We start from the raw sequence: 16529 nt of genomic DNA on the forward strand, positions 1-16529 counted from the left end.
AGGTTTTATGGGTATTCAAGTCTTCTAAAGAGGAGCAACTCATCAAACTAATTTGCATGCAAGAGGTTTCCAAGGAGTCTTACGAACATCCTATGAGTATCTCTCGCATTGTATAGCCTTTTATTTTCTTTCTTTTTATTAGGTTGAACATGCACATAATGTTCGGGTCATATTGGAGCCTATACTTGTTCCGGGAAGCCTAGAAAAGTAGCATGGATATGTCTAGATAACGTGTAAAACTACAAGTAAGTTAGATATTGTTATCGTGTATTGCACGGTATATAGCATGCAGACGTTCGAATAGTGCTGGGTGTGTAAAGTGATACCAAGAATAAAGAGGATCGTGATGGATGAGTCCCTTGTTATTCTTGTGCAGCTGAACCAACGAAGTTGCAATGTCCTCCCCGTAACCCAATTTAACGGCAAAGCCGTCTGCTTAGGATCATTAAATTAGACTCCATGGATGTATGTCATAGATGGATTATCTACTCTGGCTTCTTACTCTCACAAATAGCACATTTATACAGAGACACTTGAGCTAAGTTTGTAATTATATTCTCAGTAAAATAAAATTGGAATAACATGTTCGAGGTACAAGACAGTGAGTCTATGATATTTTACCATCTTTTACTGGAGATATCCACTCGAAAAATAGAGGAAATGCGAAAATTATTGTAACTGTCTATGTACGTCAACTAATATACTGGGCTAGTTATCAGGAGGAATGAATGCCTGCATAATGCGTTATTTATCCCCACTGTTCTTCGCATTCCTGAATTCCATTCCCACATGCTCTCTGACACTAATAATTTCTATTTACATTAAGGTTATAGTTTTATTTGACAGATCAAGGAGCTTATAAGATGAGAATTCTGGCGGTATTGTTGACGGTGTCTCTGGTGGGAGTCTGCCATGGGAAGGGTGGTAATAAGAAGCCACCAACTCAACCGGCGACCCCTGCTGCCAAGGGACAAGCCACTCCACAGGCACCTCAGAATCCTCCTAAGGATCCTACAACTAGTAAGGAATCTCCTGCCGTAAAACCAGCTCCTCAACAAACAGCTAAACCAGGGTCAGTTCCTGAAGTTAAGCAGGAGAAAAAGCCACCTGCAAATCTCCAGGGTAGTGTCAAGAAAGAACAGGCTCAAGTTCCACAAGAACAACAAGCTAAACCTGCCGATAAGCCCGTAGAATCTCCAGAAACAGCTGAGGATAATGTAGAAGAGAAGGTAAAGTCCAATGAAGATGGAAAACCAGCTCCTGAGCCAACTGGATCTAAAGATACTACTCTTCAGACTGATAATCCTACTGCAGGTCGCTCTAGTCTGGCTCCCCAGCCAGCTAGACAAGATGGTTCATCTGGAAATACCAATGCTAACAGAGAGGCCACTCCTCCCAAGCCAACCACACCCGTTCCTCTTAACCTTGCCAATCCTAATGAATCCCAGATAACTGTAGAGACAGGAAGCTATAGTGGAGTATCACTAAAGTCTTACACTCCAAAAGATGGTCATCATATCTCCTCAGTTGTTAATGCTGATAAGGAGCTATGGACTGCCAAGGATAAGGAAAAGTGTCTATTGGCTGGTTCTTATGCTAAGGGTGATATAGAACTTCTTTACCTAGATATTGATAACAATGGTCGCTTTGACTATCAGTATTTTGAAAAGGTAGATGGAAAATGGAATGGTATCACACAAGGAGACTTTTTAAAGAAACTAAAGGAGAGGTATAACCCTGACAATATTCTAGATCTTACCAGTCCAGATAAATCTAAGGTAAAGATAGGGACGAAGGAAGATAAGGGTCTAAAACATAAGAACTTTAGCCTGAAGCATGATTGTGTTATATCCTTGGTAGTTGACGGTAAAGCTATGCTTTGGACTGCTTCTGGAAAGGAAGAGTGCCTATCTGCTAAATTATCATCAAAGGGAGACTCTTCACTAGCTATGATTTGGGTTTATGCGGGTAGTAGCAGTGGTTATAAGTACTTTGAGAAGAATGCTAATGGAGAATGGAAGAAGATTACCGAGGAAGAACATAACAAGAAGCTCAAGGAATTGCAGCCACCAGCTAAGCCTGAAGAATCTCCAGAAGTTCATCGGGATGATTCTACAGAGGATAATCAGGCTAATTTAGACCAGTCGGATTCTAAGCCTGCAAACTCTTCCCTTTCCTAGACAAGGTTGACTCTACTCTCTTTGATCTTGAGGAATCCCTTGAAGGTAGCGTCAAGGTTCTTAAACTAACTCCTAAAGGTGATAAGGTAACTAAAGTCAACTATGATGATAAGCAGATATGGTCTGGTAAAGCGAGATTTAGTAAATCATCCAACTTGGTTGAGGCTATGCTATATTTTAATGAGGAAATTCCAGCATTGGTTACGATCCATGCCATTAAAGGAGACGAAAGGTCTACGGTTTATAGATACCATAATGGTAAGCAGTGGAAGGATACTAAAGAAGATGATCATAATAGTAGGCTGACCGCTCTAAAGAAGAAGTATAACCTGAGGGTATTTTAGATCTTACTAGTCCAGATGAATCCAAGGTAAATGTGAGTTTTAAGGATGATAATGGAGTAAGGACCAAGAAATACTCCCCAAAACCCGGTCACAATGTTGTATGGGTTAAGGATGGTGATGAGTCTCTATGGAAGGCTCAACCACATTATTCTAGAAATGGAAGAATAAAACTGTTTGATGGATATGATTCTTGTTCATCATGTGTGTTATATAAGAATGGAAATGTAGAACTACTGGAACTTACTCTCTTTGAGAACGCATCTTCAAGGGGGTATAAGTACTTTGAAAAGAATGGTGGAGAATGGAAAGATCTCACTAGGAATGACTTCTTCAATAAGCTTACTGACATGAGTAAATCTGGATCATCCCCTAATCCTTCTTCAGATCCTTCTACTCCATCTCAATAGCTTCTAAATAGTGTTCATGGATAATCTAAACACTAATGCAGTACCGCAATTATATATTTTGTTCATGCTCCGTTAGAGGGAGTGTGCATGTTTAATTAATGGTAGTTTCTCTTACATACATAGGTATGGTATGTTTATATCTTTCCACTACTTATTTATCCAGTATTAGTGTAGGAACAAATGATAGATGAAGAGGAGTTGAAGATGGAACCAGGAGACCTTGTAGTGATTAAAAGGTAGAGAATCAATGTAGAACATACATCCATGACAGTCTTATTTAGATGAGAAGACATCAATGGGGTCTAGATATCGAGCTGAAGCTCTTTGGCTATTACTGTGTATATTATCCTTGAGTTTTTCGTGGACTATACCGCGTAAAGAAGAAAAGTTTATGGAAAAATAGGAGAGTGATATTGCAGATTTGTACCAAAGAATAAACGATATTCCGAGAGTCAAAGCATCACATCTTCATTAAATCTACAACACTGTAAAGACCTGCATGCACTATTATTCACATTTATAAAGATCATACATCTTAGAGGGAATATAAAACAACTTTAAATCTGGAAGAAAAGTTGAAATTTGAAGCTTGTGGTTAACATGATTGGCAGAATAAAGATCCTCATAGTCTCTACACTCTTATTCACCCATACTTGCCACTGTGGAGACGAAGAAAGGGTTGTAGAAAGACAGCCCTTGCCATGTGATGATGCAGATCCTCCAGAGCTCCCACATGCACAGCCCAGTGGTCATAATGAACAAGCGGAAGATTCAGGCTTTATACTCGACCTTTCATACCCAAACTCTAGGATCCACAGGTCCTTTCACTACAATAGCGACGATAACCACATTAGACTAATCATTCCGGAGGATGATGCAAGGATTAGAAAAGTCGTTAGCGGACAGGAAGAAGTATGGATTCCCGGAAGAGGCGAAAAGTTTGAGTATGCCAAAGTATTCCTAAAGAACAGAGTTCCATCTCTAGTCTTTATTGTCAAGAGTAAAAATACTGCAACATGGAAATGGTACGTAAAGACCGGGAACAAGTGGAAGGAGTGTGGAAGAACCTACAATAACGAAATGTACAAACTCAGGATTCCTGTGGAAAAGAAGGAGGACTTTGCCCTTGAAATAAACGATTCTCAAGACACTGATAAATGCAGGATATTCGAGACCAAGATCCTGGGATCACCCATCAAGCTCTACTTTCCAAAACCTGGCTACCACGTTCAGGAGGTAAAGGACACTGAGACTACCATATGGAAAGCCTCTGAAGGCACAGATGAGAGGTGTGTATCCTGCAATCTGTTTTCTGAATATGGCAAACCTTCGTTCTTTCTCCTGAAAGTTAGGGAAAAGAACTTGCTGAGACTCGTTTACTTTGAAAAGGAGAATAACGGTAGATGGTCGTACATAAACTCAAATCAGTTTAACAAGAGACTCTCAAAGATACGAACCATGCATCCCACTAGCGGTTACTTGTTCGAGGATATTGTCGCAAATGGAAAGTCAGAGTCTCGAGTCTCAGATCCGAATTCAGCCAAAAACCCAATCACATGGTTGACCGGATGTATAGATGCAATAAGGGCTGGAATACCATCTCCGACATCTCATCGTCTCCTATGGAATCCACCTGGATTTGGCGGTGGATACAAGGTCGAATCAGCGGATTGTGAAGGGGAAAGGGAAGCAAAAAGCAACCAACCAGTCCAAGGAGTGACATGGAAACAAGTGGATGACTCTCATGCAGATTCCCAGGATGTTGAAGAAAAGGAAAAGAATGACTGAGATGTCAAGTTTTAGGGGTCTCCTTTTGCATGTAAAGTCCGAGGAACCCTTGCATGCAGAGTGGAAACTGTACAAATAAACTCATAAGTTTCATGTATGTTCACATAAAAAATCTTAGACCAGAACTATAAAGACTGCAGTGATTAAGGGGATCATTGTACCAAACATATTCACTTCACTCTTGTTTTCTACCTTGCTTTGCTCTGGCGTAGGGGCTGGAGGTGCTCCTGATGTAAGAACTGGACGTCCATTTTTAACACCAGCGTCACTTTCATTGTTTGAGTTGTCATCTTCTTCGTCAGAACTATAAGACTCTGATTTATCCTTGATCTGTTCCACAAGACTCTCCATCTTGGAAATAGCTTCACGAGCATTTTTAAAATGTTCATCCAGAGCTTTATTCTTCTCATAGAGTTCTATGAATAAAAGGGTATTTCTTGAGTCTCCAACACATTTCTTTCTTAAAGCATCATCAAAATTAGTTTTAGAATCTGTCAGTTTCTTCCCGCATTCCTCCAAAGTTTCAAGATACTTATCAACGGAATTACTGTCTATAATCCTCGATATTGTTTTGTATGTTTCATCCATAGTCGACTTTATATCTTGTACATCTGCACTTAGTGCCTCTATTTTTGAATTCTTGGAGCCTTCAAATAATGATGATATCCTTGTGGAGTGTGCCAAGAGTCTATTAGCCTTATTAACCTTTTGTTCTATTTCGTTTTTAGCATTTTTAAGATAGTGCCTGCGTTTTTCTAACAAGTAGGCTGCTGTCAAGACCAATTTGAGAACATCATTTTTCCCTACCTTTTCAATCTTTTCTTTAGACCTAATAAGAGTTGCAAATTCCTCTCTGGTGAACACTTTGCCCCTGGGAGCATCCCGTTCTCCAGAAAAGATTCCCTCGAAAACGGTCGTTTTATGATCCTTTTGGAGAGTTCCAGACTTTAATTCACTTATTCTAACCTCAGCTTCCGAAAGCCGTTCTTTGATGACCTTTTCTTTTTGAGTAAACTCTTTTAGGGCTTTCTCGTCTTTATTCACAGTGACAGTTACTTCAGTAAGCTTGTCCTTTAATGTCTCCAGACTGTTTTCTTTTTTTATAAACTCATCAAGTTCAGAAATTAGGTCGGTGCTTTTCTTGGATATCACATTCATCTTGACAATGTCGTCATTTAACACATCTTTAGCCTCTATTTCTAGCTCCTCCATGTCCTTAAGATCATCCTTATTCTTACTTTCAGAGATGTTAGGGAGACTCTTTATCGTTTTAATACAATCTTCTAACCTTTCGAGTGCCTCTTCAAACTCCTTAACAACTGCCTTAGCCTTTTGTGCATGCTCGCCAAGAGTATCCTTGAGTTTTCCAAGTTCTTCTTTAGCATCTTTAACATCCTTTACATCTACTGTTTCCACTGGAGATGGAGTTGAAGATCTGCTAGTTGATTGGCCCGGATATCCAAAAAGACCTGTATGTGATGTTCCATTCGGTTGATCAGCTCCTTGTCCACCACTAGCGCCATGATCACCTACTGTTTCTCCTTGTTTATCTGAACATGCTACCAGTGTAACGGCAATAGTCACGATTATGTGTCTCATATTACTCATTTTATATTCCTTATACAGTCACAATCTCCTTGGTTAGAAGAGTCTACCGATAAACTGTTAATGAGTGTGTGTAAAGACAGTCAGCTAGATGAGGGGGTTGTTAGAATTAGCCATCCAGATGGCTTTCTATCCACTTGGGTGGGTATTTAGGACCTCCTACTGGACTATTCCTAAAAGAGTCGTGGAATGAGTTGATGCTCTGTTTTTTGGATCACCCTAGGGGATTGTGAGAGTAGCAGTAGGATGAGAAACGGATTGAAAGGGAGTAATAGTTTCCGCTCGATGTTCCTGAGAAACAGTAAGATGTAAAGAAAAGAGAGAAAGCTCCGGATAGTGTCAGATATCTAGACTTAATGGTGACATATTAGATGATATTACAGGAGCTTAAGGCACTATCCAATCGTAGAGAGTCAATGTGACCGTAAGGGAGCTCAAAGAAGAGTAGGATTAAGGTGACTATAAAGAGATGGTACGAATGAAATGTTCATGGAGACAACCTACCATCTTTCTGTGGTTACATTGAAGATCATTTCTCTATAGAGACTTCCATACAATCATGCAAGTCTATAAAGTTGGTACAAGCCTGACTTTAAAGAGGAATTTTGGACCCTGATTTTACTCGAGAGCCCTAGTCTTCATTAAAGCTTCTGGAGATTCCCATCATTTTATTGAGCTTCATTGTAAACTCCCTTAGTCGCACCCCAATCCAACTTGATTCTCTCAGCTCTAGATGTTTCACCCTAAAGCTTCCACATGCACGAATTTCCAGGGCCAAGAGAGTAGTTTCCCCTTTATAGCACTGTACAAACGTACATTTCTCATCTCCGTTTGATCTCCAAACCTCCATTCCACTGTCTTTAATCAGCACAATTGCAGCTCCTTTTCTTGGCGCATATATTCTGTGTGTTACTTCTCTCTCACAATGCTGGGTCATATTAACTCCACTCGGACACTCTTCTGCCAAGTCGAGCGTTTGGTCATTATTTAAGCTGCCACCGTCCTCAACAAAGTGAGCAATCGAGGCGTGGCATGTCTGGAGGTTCACACAATTAGTCTCTTGGGAAACACTTTCCAGGCCTTTATAATAGGCGCTGTTACTCTTTATTTCACTCTTGTTCTCTTTGTCTGAGCAGTTGCATGACTCGATTATATAGGCAATATAAAATGTCCACAGGATCGCTAGTTTCTTCATATTATAGATTCGCACAACCTAAACATAGGATGCTCCTGATACATACATATTAATACGCTTTAAATAAAATGGAGTCTTGCAATTGACGCTAATCTTATGCCATAGGAGACATGCACACCCCATGGTTATCCTAATTAGACTGCCTTATGTCGATGTCCTACATGGATGGTTTATCTCTACAGATTCCAAAACATCTTTGGGAGCTTTCCGAAGAGGTCTTATAGCTTATCTTTATTTACCCCTCTTCCTTTCGTGTCGTCTTTTCATATTGAACAATAGATGATATGCTAATCGCCCATCATATCTATAAATGTAAGAGAGACTACCATTAGTTAGACATGCACACTCTAACGGAGCATGAGCAAGATACCGAATTATGGAACTGCATTATACCAACAAGAGAGTATCGATGAAGAGCTACTGTACATGTTCCTAATTTTTACAATTGGAATCACTTGAATTTTAAATCTACTTTTTCTTCCATTTATCACCAACCTTCCCAAAGCGAAGAAACGAAAATGAGTCTTTGTTCTTCATGATATGCAGCTTGACCTTTCCGGAAGCGCTCTTTGGGTAGTATTCACAGAGATAGCAAACTTGATTATCACTGGCAGTCCATATTCCTGCTCTACAAAGGGTCCTCTGTAGAGACAAGGTGTTTTCGGTAGACAAGGCAAGGAGGAAGTACTCACTACCCTTATAGAGAGCCTTCACCTCACTAATCCAGCCATAAAGTTCCTCCTGAGTAGTCCATGATTACTGAGATGTCTGTGGTTCCATGCTCCCCTTAAAGCTGCTAGTGGAGAACATGCTAATGCTCTTAAAACTCAATTTCAAGAAGGCTTCAACCTTTCTGATTGGGATCTAAAGAAAATTCTTGGAGCCTTTGTTGATGTTTTTACAGCATCTACTATAAATACTTTTGCACCATGGAAACTTTATAAGGCCTATACACAGCACTCTGACCCTTGGGTTCGGCAGATCTGATGACTTTCCTACTTCCACTAAACAACCCAGTGGATCACAGTAAAACGCTTTAATTGCACGATATAATGATAATTTAAAGACCATCCATTCATCATGTGGATGGATAGACAAATCATTAATACAGTTTACTTTCCCTACCCTTGGTAGGAGGTAGAGACTCTCCCTCTCTAGACTACTCTCTTGTTGATATACTGGAATGCTAGCATCTATATGACCTTTTAGAGTCGATAACTTTAACTCTTTATATACAATATTACTCGTTTTTTATAGAGGTAGATGCTTTGCTTTCCGCCATCTCTGAGGTAGACTCTTCTTTCTATTACTGCTAGTAGTCTCTTGGTGAGTGTCTTTTGTAGATAGTATTGCTGGCAGATCTTTTTACTTTTGTGGTTCATTAGTTTTTGATCAGATACTCTACCACAAATCCCTTCAAATGGAATTTTCATGCTCAATTAATGATAGTCTCCTTTACACTTATAGGCATGAATGATGAGTACCACATGTTCATATTCTTTATTCTTCCAGAGGCATTGCAGATTCATGTATGAACAGGTGATAGATATATAAGGGAACTATAAGAAATGCTATGGAATCTCCAGGGATAAACCATCCATATAGGAGATAACCCACGAGAGTTTAATTAACATTGTATACATGTTCATAAAAATTACATTTGCACATATATTACTATTTAGTAATTAGACGAGGTGCTCCCAGCCATTGAACATGCTATTCCACCAGCACCATTATACTCACCACTGTTTCACTCTGGGGATATTCTTGGCTCATTAGAGCCTCAAAATGAGTAGAGACTGTACCGATACACAGAAAAGAATTTTCACATTTGCAGTTACAACCTCTTGGACCATTCATAGAGTCACCGGGACTACAAACGAGCTGCATGCACTCGTCCTGCTTTCTAAAATTACTCTCCTTGCAAGACTATAGCTGTCAAAAAAATACCATTGCGGGAATTGAGCGCATTTTGGTATACTGTGAATCTCTGTCTGGGAATGCGGAAGAAGTACAGTGCGGCCATAGGCGTACAGGTAACCTTTTATTGCAAGAGAGAGGAAATCGGTTATTCACAGTATAATGACTCCATAGTACTATCCTTATTATGCAATCAAGGCTCCAAAATAGTTGCATGCACGTTTTCCGAGTTGTTGGGCACTCCCTGAATATCTAAGACCAAAGCAATGAGGATTCTAGCAGTACTATGGACACTATATCTGGTAAGATTATGCCACTGTGGAGGTGATGAGGACGGTAAAAAGCCTTCAACGTCAGGGGAAAATCCATCTACACCAAAAGAAACACCTCAGGGAGCCACCAGCACCTCTATGGGTGCTCAAGGGCCCAAAGTTGTATCAAAAGACGCCAAAGGTAAACATAAAAGTGTAACAGAGAAACCCAAAATCAAGCTATCCATAAAGGTCATCGACTTGGAAAAGCTGGATTTCAAAAGCTTCGACATCTACGAATGCAACGATAATGGTAATGAGGTATCACTAGTGGTTCCTAAGCCCGGTGTGGTTGTTAGCAGGGTCATTGAAGGGGAGACCACGATTTGGGTTCCATATTTTGACGAAAAATTGGACCACTTCAAGATTTTCTATAGGTTCGGCCAGGTTAAATTAGCCTTGTTAGCGTACAGAAAGGGTGAATTTGCTACAGGAATCTGGTTTGAAAAGGTCAAGGACGACTGGTTCGATTGTACCGGTAAACATTCAGCAAAGGTCTTGGCACTAAAAGTGCCCATAGAGCGGAGGAGAACGTTTGTTATCGACCTTGAGGATAAGGACGACACCAAGCAATGCAGAATATTTACTGCACGACTCTTTGGAATAGACGTGAGATTCTACCACGCGAAATTCGGGTACATTGCGAGGGAAGTGATGTATCAGAGTGTCACACTTTGGGATATCAGTCAAGAGGAGAATGAAATGTGCTTCTCCTGTAACCTCTACTATAAAGAGAAGAAGCCATATCTTCTCGTTATAATGATCAACAAGAGAGACAAGTTGAAATACAAATGTTTTGAGAGAGTAGACGATGAGTGGAAACCTTTAACTTTGGACAAGTTTAAGGAGGCCAGAGGCATCCTCATGGGCTTCCCGTTTACCACCAAATCCAAAATCGAGCAAAAAACAAAGACTTGGTGGACTAGAACTTTGGAAAGGTTGAGTACTAGAGAACGCGGATCAATCCTTCGTCGGGAACACAAGACACGGGGACCAAAGAATTGACATTGTTTTAAGATATAGTGATGGCATAGTTGGCGGCAATGGGCACAGGAAACCAACAATCTTGCAAATGCAAGTGAGGATATTCGCAATGTTTGGCCCATTCGCTTAAAAGTGGATTCACATAGCGATTAACATTTAGACATCCAGAAAACATTTCTGGTATTATAACAACTTGGCTCATCTTTTTGTAATAATGAGTCCATCTACGTTTGGTATAACATGATTGAACTTATCTGCATACTCTAGGGGGACTCCCTTTGTCTTTTCTGGCGGCATGGTATGGACCACGTGTACCACTTTGGTGTCGCCTTGCTTTAGGCCCTTGTTCTTTTCTTCTGGATGTTGTGCATCCTCAGGCAACGTGGAGACTACAACGTGACCGTTTTCCTCCTTTTTCACACTGGAGGCTGTGTCTGCATCATGACCGCCGTCGAGTGGAGGAAGTCTCAGGGGAGGCACAACTTGGGCCTGGAACATCCTCTTGAACCATCTTCCAGCTTCTACATGTCCCGGCATCGTTGCCGCCCCCTTCTTCCTCGCCTCAGAACCAACAAAGTCGTAAGAGTACTGAACAACTCGCACGTACTTGGGGGCACTTCCAGCGAATGGATTCTTGTAAAAGAGCTCGCCAACTTCATTTGAGCCATACAGCAACTTCCTGAGGACCCCAAAGAGGTAAACTGGAGGTGCATGAATGTTTTTGTCCAGACCCCTGGCAGAGAGAATCTCCATTGTATTATCCAGCGAGTACTGGTAAAAGGGGAGGAATCTTGGTCTCCTATCTAGACCGCTAGGCTTAGCTTTGAACTCGTATTCCTTCCATTCCGTGACTCCGCTGAGGATAGAGTCTGATGTTCCCTGAATAACAAATTCCATCCTTTCTCCATTGATTGGGAAAATACTTCCATAGTCGTTAAAAGTGTAAAATGCGCGGTCAATGGGATATCCAATCTCCGGGACGACGCTAGGGTCAACATACCGATCGATCATGCTGAGACCATATATGATGGTACGCAGGAGAATGAACATTTGCGTCATAATCTTGATGGTCTTGACCAAATGGTGGCTCTTGGATAGCGAAATTTGGAGCTCCAAAAGTCCCAGAAAGAGCATAAAACTCCAGACGGAGGGACCAGCAATGAGCATTTCTCCCACCAGCCATACTTGGAGAGTAAAGAGCGTATACTCTGTCATGAGCCTCTCCTTCAACGTCTCAGAGTGGATCTGCAAGAGTACACAGAGCAAGAAGATAAAGACAGCCTTTAGACCCCGATATCTCGCGTAACATATGGTGAAGAGTGAGAGGACAAAAATCGACAACATGCAGATGATGTGAACAACCGATTTTACCTTATCACTCGTCTCTGGCAGAATTTTCTTGAGGTACCCCTTTTGCGTAATTGCATCCACGACCTTTTCATATTCACTAGTTGTACCCTCTGTAGTTTGCTGGTCATCCTGTCCCACTTTATCATCCATGTAGACACAAAAGAGCTCATCATCTGCGACTGTGCTCTCAATGAGATCCACGGAAACTTTCCTAACGAGCCTACTGCCCTTGGTAAACATGTTATACTTTGAGTTTACGAGACTATCCAGGGCAAAGTCATCAAAGCAGAAGAGCGAGCATGAAGCCAGAATTAGGTAAAAGGACCCGAAATTACCCAGTAAAGTGAAAAACAAACAGTAGACTAGGGTAAGAAAACCCCCAATTAGTCTACACTTTCTTATCGGTGTAGCCACAAAAACACTCAAAACACACTCGTAAAAGAGGAGAGATATAGCACTGTCCCGGTCAAAGTCACCATAACTACGGTAAACCTTGAGGACATAATACAAGAGAGGCGTCGGCAAAGGAATCGACGCCAAGATCTTCGACAGCTCCAACGAGTGATCTACAGAATTTTTATAATGAATGTGTAACAATGGGCACTGAATACAGTGGCTCCTATACTGGCGTATAGTCACCCATCAAACTTACTTAAAAAGAGTCTCAGCTTGGATAATCCGGCGAAAAAGACTACCTTGTAGACAACTCCTCGGAACGCCCATCTGCAAATCAGTGGAATGATCCAGCTTCCCTCCACTTTGTCAAAGATTCTAAAGGGTGAAAAGATGAAAATGGTCAAGAAGCCAACTTCCAAGAGCAACAAATCAGCGACGCTTTTTGGGACCTTTTTGTAAAAGGCAAAGCTCGAGATTTTCAAGAGCCACAAGAGACTAAAAGTGTAGCATCCCGTGAAACTCGTAATGAAGCTCAGCATCGAGACTATCATTCCAATTAGTGGAATGATCATCAGGGTAAAGTCACTCAGAGGAATGATCAAATAGAGTGATGGAAATTGGCGAATGGATGACCAGATTTCCCGGTGATCCATGTTATCCAAAAACGTCCTGGTGTGCCTTGAGATATCATAGATACCCGTGGACCCGAAAAGCCCGTGAACATCGTTGAAGGAAGACAGAAAGGAGAGGAAATAAAAGAGAGAAAGCAACCGACAATGAATCGATCGCGCATGTTCATAGGTATACTTTGTGTCTTCGCAGTAAGAGTCAAAAGTTTCAATGGAATCGCCATCTGCCTCCGGAATAAAAATCGCATTTTCAAACGGAGTCACCGGAGAATATGCACTCCCTCGAGAGTCAGCATCAGAAAAGACACTTTCGTTCATCTATATATATTGTGTTGGCGTATAACTGATGATGACTGTAATAGGGGAGTATGCGGAATGCAAATGCTAGCGGAACAATAAGGTGGAATGAGTCCGTACACTTCTGCTCCAGAAGTCTACTAGTGAGTCAGTAGCCTCCCTTCTTCACAGTACCAAGATGACCAGTGAGCCTAATGTACCCATACGAGTATCACCTTCCAGACATTCGTGTGGGTACAGGTTTCAAACAGTTCTGCATGAACACCTTATTTTGGACAATTGACGGATACTTGGCCACTTTTCACTCTATGCCCCTTTGATAGCTCGATGCTGAGCATTTTGTAAAGCTCCTATCATCCGCCTTGCAATCACGGTCACAATTACTTTGATACTGCGAGACTATCGATTAATTCTAGCTTGTCTGAGAGCGTCTTTGGTCACGTTTCCCCTTGGCTGGATAAAATTCCGCATACTCCCCTCGTTTCTAGTCTACACACTAAACATACCTTGTTTGATGGCATAATCCTCTCATTTCTTGGTAAATTAGGCCTGTCTTAAATCTAGTATTCATCTATGAGCGTAGAGGGGAGTGTCTAGATTTGGTGTGTAGAGTGTGCAGGAGGTGCATCCAGCCGAGCGCATGGACGCGGCATCTGCGACCCTGTGAGCCACCAGAGCCTCTGTACATTTCATATACTCCATTACAGGGACTATAGTTGAGACAATCCCGGGAATCTGGCAAAAGGCCGAGATTCCATAGGCAGTCCCTTTACTCGGCTCGGATTCACTCGTGTCCATTGTTTTCCTCTAGAAAATTTCTTTCATTCGCCCTCCATTTTCCTCTCCTCGGCGGTGGCTGTCTGAGCTTCATTTGCCGTTCAGCGTGGCCGGCGCCACGGCCCGTTGTGGGTAGAAGGAGCGCCGCTCAAAATGTATAAAGGACTTGACGTCTACAGGGGAATGAACCTTTTTGTATCGACAGTTCCAAGAATCTTTATTTCATGCACTTTTATTCTCTCTAGACACTCGATTGCGCACTGCCTATCAGGAAAATCCGAACACTCGGCGTTTATCAACGGAAACAGGACAAACTTTTCGACCAGACGAGGCGGATTTCGAAGCTTTTGTAACGGTAAGTTGAATGGATGCAATGTCCGTAGCTAAGCGGAGGACTGGTCAATGTCTGACGGAGTACAACGGAAGGAGGATAGGTCCCAAAGAATGAGGGATGGAGAACATAGTGAGCCTATAAAAGAAGGATGGATGAGGTAGTAATGGCGACTATATGCAGTATAGGAGCATGTCTATTCACAAGTATATTGGAGGAATAAGTTAATCAGCTAGATATCTAGCATTAAGTTGTCTACCCTGGACTTGGATCATCTTGATATGGCAGGGATGGAGTCCAGAAGGAGCCTATGCAGCGAGAGTCTACTCCACTAGAGACTCTTTCATGGACTAGTGAGTCCATAAATGCTGGAATCTATTCCATACTGCCAAAAGGTGAGCTAGTTGTGAGGGAGGATGAATGAATGTATGAGGATGCTGAGTGAGGAAGTACTATTGGATAATGGGTATAGTTCCTGTGGAAGGACAATTACTCTCATCAGTTCTATTCTCTTACTCATACTATAGACGGATATGAATCGCAATTTGGTCTTGGAGGATCCAAGGTTAATGTAGTCTGTCATGGCTTCTCCTACTTTTCATAAATAAGTCTACTACTTCGAAGACTAGGAGCTAGGAGAATGTCACCTGCTATTACTAAAGCTGATGAACAAGTTGATAACCCATCTACTAATACTTGTTGCAGTTGGTCTTGTACTGCTAGGTGCATGGTTAATCTTTGACGCTTCTAATCAAGGCTCTCCTGGTTGGACTATTGAAAAGACTATCCCTACTGTATTATCTTCCGTTCTTGGTACTTCTGCCTTGGCTTGTTTCACAGGATGGAAAGTCTATAGTCGCTATTATGGAGACCCTTGGGTTAGACAGATTTAAGAGTCTATGGAGATACTCTAGATGTTCCTATGGAAGTTATATTGACTAGTTGGTCTAATGGAGTACTGCTATGGATGATGATAAATACTAGGGGACAGAGATACTAAGTGAATATAATGCTGGTAAACAGCTTGGAGGAGTATTAGGAAGTCGGACAGATGGAACTCCTATCGGAATTTGTCCATGGAAATTGCTTTCCTAACATCTCGCATGTAAACATTCGCCTACTCTCTTATCAGCATAGATAGAGTATAACCATGCATTAGGGAATATGAAGAATGTATTGTACAAAATCTACACAACTTGTAAAACGAAACACTCTTCCCTTATTCTGCAGCGTTTACTTCTTGACAATTCCGTATGTTCCATACGCATGGGGCTCACATGCATGATTAAAGATTTAAAGAGGAACAGAATTTTAATCCAGGCTCTGGATTCCTTTCCGACATGAATCGTATAGGAACAAAATTTTTTATTTATCAAGAAATAAGAGTAACAATATGAAGGTCACAGCTTTTCTTTTCATGCTTGCAACCATACAATTATGTTATTCCGGAAACGTTGGAACAGAGTCTATATGCTCAGAAAACGACACAAATGGTCAACAAGAAGCAACAAACATAATTTATGCACCAGAACAAGATTATATTCCATCTCAGAGGATATCAATAACTATGAACATTGCAGATCTAAACCTTGACTGGTTTGAAATGGAGGGGAGCATGAGGGCTGGACTGATATGTGCAAGGTACGACTACTATGCAACAAAGGTAGTATATGGTGATGATATCCTTTGGACGTCCGAAGATGGCTGGGAATGTACACATGTATTTGTAAATTCAAACTCGATAAAGATGCTAATTGTTATGGGATTTAGGAGGGGAATACAAACAGATTACAAAGCCCTATTCAGACAAAATGGACAACCTTGGGAACGGGTTTCTATGATGGATGCCGGCCGTCTGGTCTTTGATATCGAGGATACATGACGGAAATTTGACGCATTACAGAGCATATGTGATTCACCATTGAGTGATTTATGGAACTGTATTTGGAAAGCTTATTTTCTCTAGACTTATCACACACTCCAGATGGCACTTGTCTTAATGACCCTGTTAGAGT

The 16529-nt window shown here is 41.3% G+C and overlaps 8 protein-coding genes across 8 annotated transcripts; 5 read left to right on the forward strand and 3 right to left on the reverse strand.

Moving 5' to 3' along the window:
• Window positions 1-863: 863 nt before the first annotated feature.
• BEWA_046980 (signal peptide containing protein) lies at window positions 864-2180 on the forward strand (the record flags this gene model as incomplete). The annotated part of the gene is made up of 1 exon (XM_004831629.1): window positions 864-2180. One exon carries the CDS (start codon window positions 864-866, stop codon window positions 2178-2180), a length of 1317 nt encoding a protein of 438 aa, XP_004831686.1.
• Window positions 2181-2347: 167 nt separating this feature from the next.
• BEWA_046990 (hypothetical protein) lies at window positions 2348-2931 on the forward strand (the record flags this gene model as incomplete). Its single annotated transcript, XM_004831630.1, has 2 exons — window positions 2348-2515; window positions 2569-2931. 2 exons carry the CDS (start codon window positions 2348-2350, stop codon window positions 2929-2931), a joined length of 531 nt encoding a protein of 176 aa, XP_004831687.1.
• Window positions 2932-3531: 600 nt separating this feature from the next.
• Window positions 3532-4719, forward strand: BEWA_047000 (signal peptide containing protein; the record flags this gene model as incomplete). The annotated part of the gene is made up of 1 exon (XM_004831631.1): window positions 3532-4719. The coding sequence occupies one exon, from the start codon at window positions 3532-3534 to the stop codon at window positions 4717-4719; it is 1188 nt and encodes a 395-aa protein (XP_004831688.1).
• Window positions 4720-4833: 114 nt separating this feature from the next.
• BEWA_047010 (hypothetical protein) lies at window positions 4834-6318 on the reverse strand (the record flags this gene model as incomplete). Its single annotated transcript, XM_004831632.1, has 1 exon — window positions 4834-6318. One exon carries the CDS (start codon window positions 6316-6318, stop codon window positions 4834-4836), a length of 1485 nt encoding a protein of 494 aa, XP_004831689.1.
• A 637-nt stretch (window positions 6319-6955) lies between these two features.
• On the reverse strand, window positions 6956-7519 carry BEWA_047020 (hypothetical protein; the record flags this gene model as incomplete). Its single annotated transcript, XM_004831633.1, has 1 exon — window positions 6956-7519. The coding sequence occupies one exon, from the start codon at window positions 7517-7519 to the stop codon at window positions 6956-6958; it is 564 nt and encodes a 187-aa protein (XP_004831690.1).
• Window positions 7520-9705: 2186 nt separating this feature from the next.
• Window positions 9706-10755, forward strand: BEWA_047030 (signal peptide containing protein; the record flags this gene model as incomplete). Its single annotated transcript, XM_004831634.1, has 1 exon — window positions 9706-10755. The coding sequence occupies one exon, from the start codon at window positions 9706-9708 to the stop codon at window positions 10753-10755; it is 1050 nt and encodes a 349-aa protein (XP_004831691.1).
• Window positions 10756-10932: 177 nt separating this feature from the next.
• BEWA_047040 (hypothetical protein) lies at window positions 10933-13427 on the reverse strand (the record flags this gene model as incomplete). The annotated part of the gene is made up of 2 exons (XM_004831635.1): window positions 10933-12650; window positions 12737-13427. 2 exons carry the CDS (start codon window positions 13425-13427, stop codon window positions 10933-10935), a joined length of 2409 nt encoding a protein of 802 aa, XP_004831692.1.
• A 2480-nt stretch (window positions 13428-15907) lies between these two features.
• BEWA_047050 (hypothetical protein) lies at window positions 15908-16396 on the forward strand (the record flags this gene model as incomplete). The annotated part of the gene is made up of 1 exon (XM_004831636.1): window positions 15908-16396. The coding sequence occupies one exon, from the start codon at window positions 15908-15910 to the stop codon at window positions 16394-16396; it is 489 nt and encodes a 162-aa protein (XP_004831693.1).
• Window positions 16397-16529: the final 133 nt, after the last annotated feature.

Source organism: Theileria equi (genome assembly GCF_000342415.1).
Source record: "Theileria equi strain WA chromosome 4 map unlocalized gcontig_1105316255041, whole genome shotgun sequence".
NCBI classification, from domain to species: Eukaryota; Apicomplexa; class Aconoidasida; order Piroplasmida; family Theileriidae; genus Theileria; species Theileria equi.